This window comes from Oryza brachyantha, chromosome 12, assembly GCF_000231095.2.
Source record: "Oryza brachyantha chromosome 12, ObraRS2, whole genome shotgun sequence".
In the NCBI taxonomy this organism is placed as follows: Eukaryota; Viridiplantae; Streptophyta; class Magnoliopsida; order Poales; family Poaceae; genus Oryza; species Oryza brachyantha.
The window spans coordinates 11557289-11570434 of record NC_023174.2 but is presented as its reverse complement, the minus strand read 5'-3'; the positions used below and the strand labels follow the sequence as shown (position 1 = coordinate 11570434).

At 39.1% G+C, this 13146-nt stretch overlaps 1 protein-coding gene across 1 annotated transcript; it reads left to right on the top strand.

Moving 5' to 3' along the window:
* The first annotated feature begins 3649 nt into the window (after nt 1–3649).
* Nucleotides 3650–11942, top strand: LOC121056059. Its single transcript, XM_040529858.1, has 7 exons — nt 3650–3814; nt 5080–5130; nt 5496–5706; nt 6175–7253; nt 7339–11245; nt 11338–11407; nt 11508–11942. Exons 1-6 carry the CDS (start codon nt 3650–3652, stop codon nt 11340–11342), a joined length of 5418 nt encoding a protein of 1805 aa, XP_040385792.1. The 3' UTR covers nt 11343–11407; nt 11508–11942.
* The last annotated feature ends 1204 nt before the right edge of the window (nt 11943–13146 follow it).

Sequence of the window (13146 nt, the reverse complement as noted above, 5' to 3'; positions counted from 1 at the left end):
CTTTTACAACCACGTTTGACCCTTCTACTTATTAAAAACACTAACATAATTATTTTGTTGTGACTTGATTTAATATTATTAAAGTTACTTTTAGTATAACCTATATCTTTATATACTTACATATTTTTTTAATAAAACAAATAGTCAAACTGGAAAAAAAAGTCAATCACATCATCTGATGAAGATTCAAAGGTAGTATTTTCTATTGATCTGGTAATGCAGTTTTGTATAAAAATCACTCAAACTGCAGGAATACGTGCTGTTAAAAATATTATTATAAATTACAATAAGGACGTGTTCCCAACCTAACCAGCCAGTGATGGTGTGACATTGGTGCTCTTTATCCTACGGATACTTTTACTATGTTACCTTTCAACTCTTGTTAATAACTTTTACTATGTTACCTTTCCACTCTTGTTAATAGTGAACCTGTTTCTTTTTAGACAAGTGTATTTTCTATATCCAACCGGATATACAGCCATTTCTTAATTCGCGAACTTAGCCTCTCAAACTAAGTAGGGGACTTAGTCCCTTAAACATCCAATCTAAAATTCATATTTTTACGAAGATTTAAATCCATGACCTTAGATACTATTCAGGTAAGGCTAAATGTCCTTTCACTTGGATCAATTTCATAGGACACAACCAAGGTTTCTCAAACCACCTAAAACGTATAGGATCCACGATTATCGCTAGGCGACGGTAGCAGTAATGCTACGATAACCCCATTAAATTCTAACAATATTTAGAAACATTTTAAAATTTTGATAAATTTTACTCCATCTTTTCATGCTGCAAGACTTTATAGCATTATTTGACAGATGTATATAGTTTTATATACATATCTAGATTCATTAGTAGCCATATAAATATAAAAAACTAAAAAATCTTACATTGCAAAATTATCGTAGTTTGTCATGGCTAGCGCCGAGGTTGGACCCTTGCAATGCAAATACTATTGATTCATGTTTAAATTTAATATTACTTACCTCTCATTATGTCTTAGGTGTTATGAAGAAATCATATCTTATACAAAACATAATTTTCTTCTCTTTCTTCATTTAATCTCTTGTCACATCATTTCTATTTTTTATGATAACTCTTTTAATTTTATGGACCTATTCTAGTCATTTTATTATAAATGCCCTAAGAGCATCCCCAATAGATCTACAAAATTTAGAAACCTATAATTAGGTTTTTGGATTATCAATATTTTTTCAAGAATAGAAACACTATTCCATCCCCAAGAGATTTGCTAAATCTAATATTCCATATAACTCATTGTGGGACGGTGCGTCTATGCTTGGCATGCGATCTCATCCTGCACGTAGAAAGAAATTTTTTTCGTGGATGGGCAGTGAAAAGTGGAGACTATGGGTGGATAGCGAGCCATTCGGCTCGGTCTAGCTCTAGCTGGCTCACGAGCTAAAAAACTAGCTAGGCTCGACTCGTTGGAAAGCTTGAGCTGGCCTATTAGGCTCGTGAGCCAATGCTAAAAAAATTGGCCCTAAACAATTCGCGGCAGTGACGAGCCAACGGCATGGAGGGGTGGATGCGTGGCGACCAGGAGGGCACATGGGCATGCGGCGATAGGAGTTGGAGAGTGGAGATTAGCAAACTAGTAGGATGGGCGGGGCGCGACACGGTGATGGGAGCCGGCATAGGCAAGTGGACGATGGGAACCGGCGATGGGACTAACAGGTTGGGAGCCTAGGAGGTAGGGGTGGCGATGGCGAGTTGGCCTTGGGGGATGGCGGCTGTGGCGCTACATAGAGAGATGGGTTCATGGGAGGGAGTGTGCCATGCAAGCACTAGGTAGGATAGACTTAGGGTTTTCCTTTTCCGCAGGCATGTGAGGCGTGGCCTACTGGGCTTTGGCATGTGGGCCTATCTAGCTCGTTAAGGTTTACAAGCCAGCTAGAGCTAGCTCGTTATCTCTAATGAGCTAAAATGCTAGAGTCGAGCTAAGCCAAACCGAACTTATCACGAGTCGAGTGAGCTAACAAGCCACAAGCTTTCTGTTCACCCTAGTGGAGACCGATAAAACATAGTAATTGGGATTTCCAAACTAAGAATAGGAAGTGTCTTACATTTGATTTTCCATAAACAATCCCCTACTTCTAGGATTACGATTCCACCTTTGCTATTCTACAGGCACCTGAAAATTTTGTCCCCCATCAGTCGATCATCACCGTCGTCCGATGGTTACAAGAATTAGTGCCTATGGTCGCGTCGGGTTAAGGAGGCATTCTCAGTTGGACTTTTTTTGGCTGCACTGCTGGCCCATTTACGTCCGTATATGGCTGGGTTTCATTGAACGGGCCACGCTCAGACCATGTGTGGAGCGGTGAGGGGGGCATTTATTTTGTCCTAGCTACTCTTCTGCTTCTCTCTCTTGCTCGTTTCTTTCGCTATCAACGCTCTATCTCCATCGTTTGATCTGAGTATCATGATCCATGCTCGTAGCAGACTTTGGCATGTTACTAATCAAGCCCAAATCAGTTACGTGCTTTAGTTTTGTCTGGGCCCCTTAACCTGTTCCGTCCAGGCGTGTTGCTAAATTTTGCATTGTGCCCTAATAATTCTTCATTTTGATCTATTTTTTCTATTTTTATTAGTTATTTGATTTGTTTTTCTTTAACTATCTGTCATACTATAATTGCAGAATATGCATGTTAAAATGGTACAAACAATAAGCTATAGTTGCACAATATGAATATAATTAAGCAACTTTAGTATAACTAATGTGCAACTTAAGTATAAATTAAGTGCAACCATAAGGTTTGGTAAAATCGACTGAAACTTTTAGTCAACAGACCCTTCGAGCAAGTTTAATAGTATAACCAACTACTAGCTCCACTTCATCTATAGTCAATCTAATAACCAATTATACAAGAGTTATCTACAAAACATTAATACATGATCTCACATATCATATACACATTGCGCCTTAGAGCCCGTGCTGCAGCTGTCTACAGATCAGTAGCATACCTCTCTTCTCTTTTTCCTCTTATCTCTTTAAAATATACTTATAGCTGACTTGTAGCCTGCTATTGTACCTGCTGTTAGGCCAATCTCAATGGAAGTTTCATGGGCAATAAATAGGGTGTCATGTAGGTATTTTTGATGATACGACAATGTATTAATAAAGAGAGAGATGAAATGAGTTTCATAGGATGAAACCTTTTATGCACTGTTAACTAGACAGCTGGTGTCTTGCATGTAACCTAGGAAACAACAATAAGTGAAACTATGTATTGAGAGAGGGGTGTTTTATCCTAATTTCAAGCTTTTTAGATGATACATCATTATAAGTAATTGTGTCCATGAATGAGAATGACCTTACGATTCATGTTGCATGTGCCGATCGAGGAGCCGGCCGCTTGAGCTCCATCCAGTGCATGCGCACTGCACGCATTAATTCATGGGGTGCATGCCGCCGGTTGGCCTTCCCCAGTGCACCCATGGCTGCGCGCAGCTGCATGCCTGATACTAATCCTATATAGCAGCCCAGCTGCTCGCCTTCTCTCCTTCTCCTGCTGCTTGCTGGCGATCGTTCGGTACGTGTGTCTTCTTGGTTTAGCTCATGGTTGGCTAAGATCTATCGACTGGTACGTCGAGCCGGGCGAGCTAAGGCTACAGGGCAGCCATGGCGGCGGCGGCGAGGGAGCACGTGGAGAGGATCCGGCGGGAGCGGTTCTACATCGGGCGAGAGGAGCGGAACCCGCTGGCGGACGACATCCATCAGGCGGTGACCTACCTCTCCCAGGAGCTCTACTCCAAGGACGTCCACTTCCTCATGGAGCTCATCCAGGTATATTATATACACTACCTATTGCTAGCTATTTTTCTTAAATTATATATATATCGATAAACACACGCTCTCTGTTGGTTAATTCAAGAGCATTCTCAATAGCTCATCTAAATTTGGTCATCCATATTTTTATTTGGATAATTATCTAAAATACTTTCATCTATCATATCGCTTTGTACTCTACCAGATCATCTATATATGATGTCTTCTATGCGCTATCTAATTAAAATACATATGAAAATATTCGCATGCTCTGCCTTTGATTTATTTTGGTACGGATGGTAGCAGCTAGGACGTGTATGTCAACATAGACGTTAATTCCATTACTCGTTTATGAAACAAAAATTCTACTTCTATGTCTGATTTCTCAACAACAATCAATAAAATTTACCCACTAATTCTATATATTACGTCTCATGGTCATATATGGATGAAGGAAAAAGACATACTCCTTTATATATTTAATATTTGTCATTTGTGAGTGATATCTTAATAAAACTTTCGTCCTAAAATATAAGCTGAACAACGAGATTAAGAAATATAGTAGGGAGAAATTATATGAAACTTCCCGATGGGTTGAGTGCAAGAATTAAATGGGCAAATATGATTTGATGAGATGAAAATATAGGCAGTTTTTGTAGGGCTCAAATACTTGGAAGATTTTGTATCGCGCGACGCAAATACGAACCTGACACATTCCCGACTCCAAAGTCCAAACCCAAGCACGCACGCGCGCACACTGACGCAGTTTTTCTCCCCTCTTCCCCCATTTTACAAAACAAAATAACTCATCAAGATAGGCCGCGGAATCCTCAAAAAGCTGCAGTTTTTCCTGGTTCGGTTCCTCCTCGTGTCTACTAGTATCATGTTCTCTTGTTCTTGCATCCCTCCTGCCTCTCTTTGATTTGTTTTACTGTCAACTGTCCGGGGTGCCTTGCCTTGCGAATCTGTTATCACCTAATGACGCCCGGCAGGTGTTCGACGGATTGCCCGCTAGAGTGATTTGTTACTTAAACAAACCAGTTTGTGTTGCGGCACGCAAACTTTAGCTAGGAGAGGTTGAGGTTCACGAAATGGAACAGCTTAGAAGATTAATCCCGTCTTGGATGACATTTTGAGGTAGATGTGGTTTCTGTAGCATTTAGATAGTAAACCGTGGTGCTTTATTTTATTTACTGTCAACTGAAGCTAGTGGCATTCTTCTCTTGGCTGGTATCTTCAAGCGCACTGGTACTTTGTTTAAACTTGCACATTCCAACTTATAGTCGCAGCATTCAGCTGTGGACTCTAAAACTGAGATGGTGAGAAATGTGGAGGTACCGAAAGTGCTCTGTTATTGTTCCCTTGGCATGATATCAGAGTTGCCTTTTGTTATTGTTCCCTTGGCATGATATAGTTAAGAGCAATATAATTTCTAAACATGATTTTAATTGTTAACAACATTGAAGCTAAACACACACTTAAGCAGAATTTGAACTAGTATATGTACTTCAATGTCTTGTCTAAATCAATAATAGTATTTTATTGAAGACACATGGGTCTTATGATTACACCTTCATCCTGTGATCATCATCAACTGTTGAAATATTTAAACTATACCAGGTGGGTAGCATTTCTTAATTAGCGATAAACTGTGTGCAGCTACAAATTCAACATTCTCTAATGTGCTTACTTTTGGTAGAATGCGGAGGACAATCAGTACCCACCAGACGTGCGGCCTGCACTGGAATTTGTTATCATTAAAAAAGATATCACCGCTACAGGAGCTGCCTCAACTCTTCTTGTCTTCAACAATGAACAGGGATTTTCTGCAGCAAACATTGAATCCATTTGTAGGATTGGGAAGTCAACTAAGAAAGGAAACAGACATCTTGGCTATATTGGTGAAAAAGGTAATCATTGTCTGAGTATTAGCTCTGATTGAAAGTCCTGTTTCTTACTTTAGTTTCTTACCTGATACAGATAAGCATGCAAGACCCTGCAATGCAAATTGTAATGGCTATTTTATTTTCTTCATATTCGTGTTGAGTTAGGAACTTAGGATCATTTTTGTAGGCTGGATAAATCTTTTAGTCCTATTTTGGCTGCAATAATATGAATATTGGTTCACTTTTGCCTCTAGATCAAAGAATCTACTTGCCTCTACCAGATGTTAATAGTACACGTGAATTTACTAGTCATCTAAACCTATACATTGAATCAAGCACTAGAGTTTGCATGTTAACCAACACTTTTGCTTTTACAACAATTACAAGTGATTTTTAGAGCTACTCCATTGGAATTTAACACTTCATCTTGTGCTTTTATATTGCAATGGAGGGTAGTTGTCCTTCTAATAAAAGTAATCACCTTTCATTCAGGTATTGGATTTAAAAGTGTATTTCTGGTATCTAGTCAACCACACATCTTCAGCAACGGATATCAGATAAAATTTAATGAAGAACCCTCAGAAGATTGTGATATCGGTTACATTGTTCCTAAATGGGTTGATGAGAAGCCAAGTATCGATGACATACAAGCGGTATATGGCTATTCTAAAAGGCTTCCTACGACAACTATCATCTTACCCCTGAAGAGTGATAAGATACTCCCAGTGAAGAAGGAGCTATCTAGCACACATCCTGAAATTCTTCTTTTTCTTTCAAAAATTAGGCAGCTCTCTGTCAGGGAAGTGAATGATGATCCAAAGGCCAGTAAGCTCAGCCAGATTTCAATCTCCAGTGAAGTGGACTATAGGACACAGAAGGATATAAATGCGGAGTCATACACACTCCATCTAGCTATGCAAGAAAATAAAAGTTGTGATAAAGAGGAGTGTACCTATTATATGTGGAAGCAGACGTTTGTGGTCAAACCAGAGAGCAGAGATAAGAAAAGAATGGAGGTTGATAAATGGGTCATCACCTTAGCATTTCCTCATGGACAACGATTAAGCAGAGGAGCACGGTCACCTGGTGTCTATGCATTCCTGCCTACCGAGATGGTTACTAATTTGCCCTTCATTATTCAAGCAGATTTCCTTCTTGCTTCATCCCGTGAGTCTATCCTGTTTGACAGCCAATGGAATCGTGGTATACTTAATTGTGTGCCTTCTGCCTTTGTCAGTGCCTTTGAAGCTCTCTTGAAATCATCAAGCAATGCCCCATCATTTGCTCTTCCTCCAATCTTCAGGTTTCTACCAATAGGCAGTTCTTCCATACCTATGTTTGATTCAGTAAGGTTGTCCATAAAAAATAATATTGCCACTAAGGATATAATGCCTTGTGAGTCCTTCAATACTCAGAAGGTCTTCTGCAAACCCAGTGAGGTTGCTAGGCTGGATGGTGCATTCTGGAAAATTCTAATCATGGCTAAGAAGCATGGAATTAATCTGCAGAATCTATGTTCCCATGGCACTTTTGTCTTGACCTCCTATCTTGATAACAAAGAATACAATGATGTATTAGGATTTCTAGGAGTTGGATGGATATGTCAACAATGAATGGTATGGTAAGTTCATTAATGGTTCAAATATTGTGAAACAGGCTCCAGAAGAGTTTTATCTGGAGATATTATCTTTTATTGCTGAAAATTGGAGGTTGAAGTTTTCTAATACAAGCATGTTGGATGTACCCCTCATAAAAGTTGTGACTGGAGCTGACAGTCCATCATATTGCAGTATAAGTGGAGCTAACATGCGTTGTATGAGGATCTGTATAGCATCCAATGTTAATGAATTACCATGGCTTATTGGCTGGAACAAGGAACTCTCAACTAACCGTAGTGTGTTCTTTCTGCCCCTAAACACACAGAAGTCTCTTAGTACATTTTGTAGGAGAACACAGATTATTGAGTGGCTTCAGAAAATTGTGAGGTTGGAAACTACTGGCCTCTGTGAATATGCTTTTGCTGTTGTGAAGACTATTAATGAGGCAAGTTCTGCTATTGCTTATTGCCACTTCCTCTATCACTCATATGCGAAGAAATACATTGCTGAGGGGCGCATTATGAACCTGTGTCATGCAATGCCTTTGTTAGATAAATGTGGATCTGTGATAAAACAGCGAAATGTTTTGCTTGTTCCTGCTGAAGGGAGCAATTGGTTTACTTTGATTGGTACAAATCCTTGGAGACCTCAAAAGTATATTGATTTGTCAGAAGATTACAGATCTTCAGGAACTTATGCCGGAAATTATACACCTCAAGGTCATCTCATAACATTCTTAAGGACTTATGTGCAAGCAGTTGATGTGCCATTTATGCACCCTCCTAATGCCAGTTTCCCCACTGTCTCATCTCCTTTGGCTAGGGAGAATGCATTTTTGCTTCTGCAATGGATTAAGAATATAAGATCATGCAATGACAATCTGCCTCAGAACTTCTTAAGCTGCATCAGAAATGGGAAGTGGCTAAAGACATCTGTTGGTTACAAGTCACCATCAGAATCTTTTCTATCAAGTGTAAGGTGGGGAAGCAAGCGTCAGATTCAATTCATTTTTTCTGGTGTGCCCATAGTTGATGAAGAATTCTATGGAAATGACGTGCGTATGTACGTCGAAGAGTTGAGAACAATTGGAGTGCAGTTTGAGTTTGCATCTGCTAATTTGCATATTGCTAACCAGCCTTTGACCAAGGATAACGCTATTTTACTTTTACAGTGGATGAGGGATTTAAGATTGAAAGGTGTCCAGCTACCTCATAACTTCATGAACTACATTAGGAATGGAAGTTGGCTGAAGACATCAATCGGTTACAGTTGCCCTTCAGAGTCTTTTTTGTTGCCTGCACATTCTGGAAACTTGGGGGAGATTGTATCTGGATTTTTTAATGTGGCCATGATTGATCAAGAATTCTATGAAAATAAAATATGCTCATACAAGGATGAGCTGCAGTCTGTCGGAGTGCGGTTTGAGTTTGCAGATGCATCTGCACATATTGTCAACTATCTTACGGCAAAATCATCAAATGGTGCTCTTTCTCGAGCCAATATGTTTGTAATGCTTCAGTTCATCAGAAACCTAACTGAGAATAAACTGACCTCTGTAAATTTTATTGAAAAAGTAAAAAAGGGCTGCCAGTTCAAGACCTTCGCTGGGAATAGATTGCCAGTAAATTCTATCCTCTTTAATTCAGAATGGGAAAACGCTTCTGTCATCAGCTTAGTTCCTTTTATTGACACCCTGTTTTATGGGGAGGACATACTTGACTACAAAGCAGAGCTTGTGCTACTGGGAGTTCGTGTTGGTTTGAAGAAGAATTACCAGATGCTAGTTGATAACTTTAGGCTCCTTGGAGATGAAATTACTCCAGATGTCACATTTCTAATACTCAAGTGTCTTCGATATGCTGAGACACCTCAACATTTTGTTAAAAGGCTGAAAGAGCTGAAGTGGTTGAAGACTTGTCTTGGCTTCAGAGCTCCTCCTGGAACTTTCCTTGTCAATGACGATTGGAAATGTCTTCTGACTATTGTTGATGATGTGCCACTTCTTGATTTGAAGTTCTATGGAGACGAAATTAGGGTGTATGGAGAAGAATTAAGTAAGGTTGGTCTGATCGTTGGCTTTGTAGAGGCAAGCAAGGCAATTGTCTGTAGAGTCAAGAAATTGTTACGTAATTCTTCATTTACAAAGGAGATGGGAGTAGCAATGATGGAATGCTACAGAGAACTTAGCACCAAACATCAAAAGTTACCGGTTGATCTTGTCAAGTGCATGAAGCATGAAAGATGGATACATACATCACTTGGATTAAGAGCTCCTCCGGAAGCAATTATTTTCAGTTCAGAATGGGAATGTATTTCTAAAATTTCCAATCTACCCTTCATTAATGATGAAGATTATTCTGAGTATGGCCAGGGGAAAGGTATGAACATCTACAGAGATGAACTAATGGCCTTAGGTGCCAAGACTGAACTAAAACATGGAGCCTCCTTTGTCATCTTGGGACTCAAAATTCCATATGATGCTTCAGCTATTACACCAGAAGCTGTTATATCATTGCTGAAGTGCATCAGGAGTTGGATGGCATATGGTTCAGCTTTACCTGAAAATTTCATGAGCTCAATCAACACGAGGTGGGTGAAGACGACTGCAGGATATAGGCATCCCAAGAACTGTCTCCTGTTTGGTCTTGCCTTCTCTTCTCTTCTTCACAGGGATGATGGCCCCTTCGTAGATGAAGTGTTTTATGGGCAGGAGATATTGTCGTATGAGAGTGAGCTGCGAGCATTGGGAGTTATTGTGGATTCTAGGGCTGGTTGTGCACTGATGGCACAATGTCTAAAGAGTTCTTGTAATGGTGATGCAATTTCCAGGATATACTTGTATTTGGAAGCATCCCGTTGGAAGCCTCGCAATGCTAACGATAATTGGATTTGGGTACCAGAGGGAAGTGATCATGGACAGTTTGTGAACCCAGATCGTTGTGTTCTTTATGATAGAAATGGCCTCTTTAGCTCTCAACTCCATGTTTTGGTAACATGGTATGAATATAAGTTACTTAGGTTTTTTAAAACTGTTTTTGATGTGAAGGGTCATCCGACAATTGGTGACTACCGCAGACTCTGGATCATGTGGCAGAACTCGAACTCCACTCCGCCGCCAAAAGATTGCACTGCTTTCTTTGAATTTGTTGAAAAGAATTGGAACCCAGAAATTGGTAAGTACCTTGCTGGATCGATCACAAAAGTTCCTGGTTGCTCAGGAGACCAGATCTTGCTACTGGAGAAGCAGGATGTGTTCATTCCGGATGATCTTCTACTGGAGGATTTGTTCAGTAAGCAGGCCGAGCAACCTTTATTTGTATGGTATCCACCAGCCATCTTGTCTCTCTTGTCTCCAGCAAAATTAAACGAGATTTACAGCACTATTGGTGTTCAGAAAATATCCAAGGTTGTTACACCGGATAAAGCTGAAGACTTGGATCTTGATTCATTAACCATGGTTCGCAAAGAAACCGTGATTAAACCTGGCTTGCTCATGATCATACTAGCTTTCCTTGCAGATCCTGTCCTCGACATTCCTGCTGAAAAGAGGCATGAAATGGTATCATGTCTCACCAATGCAGCTGTCTATGAGACGGTTGTGCCTCTCACAGTGAGTTATCAGGTTAGACTTTCTTCAGGAAGAATCATGAATGTTAAATCTGCACAGCTGTTCCGCTGGGAAAGGGAGGAGCTCAGACTTTTCATTACGAAGAACTGTGGATCGGGGTCGCTGGACAACGCAGAGAGGATACAGTGTGCAGCATATTTTGCTGAGGAGATATCGAAAGGATTGTTGTTTGACAGAGTAGACCGAGTTCATGCTCTTGCCGATCTTATGACGGCTGGGTTTCTGTTGGACTTTGATGTTCCTGCTGTTCAGTTTCTGTTGAAGTTCAAGAACCTAAGGTTGCTTAAGGAGGATGAACAGTTCTGCTACCTTGCAACCTTCCATGGTAACAGTTCATGTAATACTCCTACATGTACCTCTGTGTGTGTGTGTGTGTGTGTGTCTGTGGGTAACAAGCTAACACCCTTGCTAACTTATCATCTGATGCAGGTTAAATGTCATGAATTCCCCCTGCTTATTTGAATTGATCTAAGTTATTTTTATATGCAAACCTGCAATGGTACTGATCTACCGCTCTTAATTCCTAGTAATTTATGCAAAATAAATGTCCATTTTCTTGTAATCTAATTTCTGACTTCTTATGTTGTGACCAACTGTAGGACTTGTGGATCACCGGATGTATACTCGTATGGTCAAATGCTGGTTTGGTTCTCGCTGCATAGGGAAACTTCTGTTCTTGGGACGCTTGAATTTTAGGCTGCAGATGAGCCATGCAGATTCTTGCCTAGCTATGTTTAATAGTTTGAATATTATGTTCTTTCCCGATTCTATGTCGTTGAGATGTGTTATTTGAATTGTTTGCACTCGCTTTTGTCAGTGCTAATTATCTGCTATGGCATGAATAGTTTGTCGTATCTTGTTTGTTTTAGTCGTGTATTGGTGCCTTCATCACTTCTGCCTCTTGTATTTGCTATGAGCTCTTATTGTGGATTGGAACCATTGCTGGCACTAAAGAAATGGTGCAATAGGTCCTTTTAGCACTATATTTTGTACAAAATTGTAAGCAACTCGATCAATCTCAAATACAGAGACTTTGCCCATTTCTAAGAGATTAATGGTTGTGATTGATTGAGATAAAAAATAATAGGGATATTAAATTAGAGGAGGTTCGGAATGTGATTGGTTGGGATAAGGAGGTAGGTTAGGAAATAATTATATTTTGAGATAAATTTAAATCTTACTCCCTTCACTTAATATTTTTTATCATTTTGGATAAAGGTGTGGTCAAACTGTTACAACTTTGACTATTAATAACTTCTTAAATATGTAAATATGTAGTTAGAAATTAGTTGGATAACATGCATAGAGGAGTCATATTATGTACTTTAATAAAAGTAAACAATTATGTATTTATTATTTTTTAATAGAAAACAATGATTAAATATATATTTAGAAAACCTTATTGTTGTGCAAAATGACAAGAATTATTAAACTTATCAAACTGGGAAGTGCAAGTAACATATTCTTAGGCTGCGTTCGGCTCCCCCACTAAGATAACTTATACCTCTCATTTTTTACGCGCACGCTTCCCGAACTACTATACTAAACGATACATTTGTTTGTAAAAATTTTCTATAGGAAAATTGTTTTAAAAAATCATATTAATCTATTTTATATTTTTATATAATTAATAATTAAGTAATCATATACTAATATATTACTGTGTTTTTCGTGTCAAGATAAGTTAACTTCCAACCTCCCAAACGGCCTTAGTAGTGAGTTTAGATAGAATTTGATCTAGCCTTATATAAGTGAACTTCAGTGCTTAAGATTTGTTTAGACAATACATACGGGTGTTCTCTCGATTCAACTCCCATCCCCTGTCATCAAGGTAATAAACAGCAGAAGAAAGCTCCTCCATCTCCATCCCACCAAAAAGGAGTTTGTGCACAAAATTTTGAAGTTCTTTGAAAAATATGAATATCCCCTTCATCTACAAGGGAGTGTTCACTTCATTGCAAAAGAATACTACCAAACATTAATAATGTTCAATTTTAGCCTTGCCAAATTTTGGAAAGAGAAGTTTATCTTGGGCGTTGTTTGGTTAGAGGCCTTGGTAAATTTTACCAGACATGTTGAGTATATAATATACAGAAGTTACAAAAATTTGATAAAGTTATGTTGCCAATTGTATATTTAGTTTGCCACACCTTGCCAAACTTTTGACAACCAATGGTTTAAAACGTAACAAGCAAATAAGATCTCAACAGTCAGAACTATTCTCAATTGTCCCCTGCA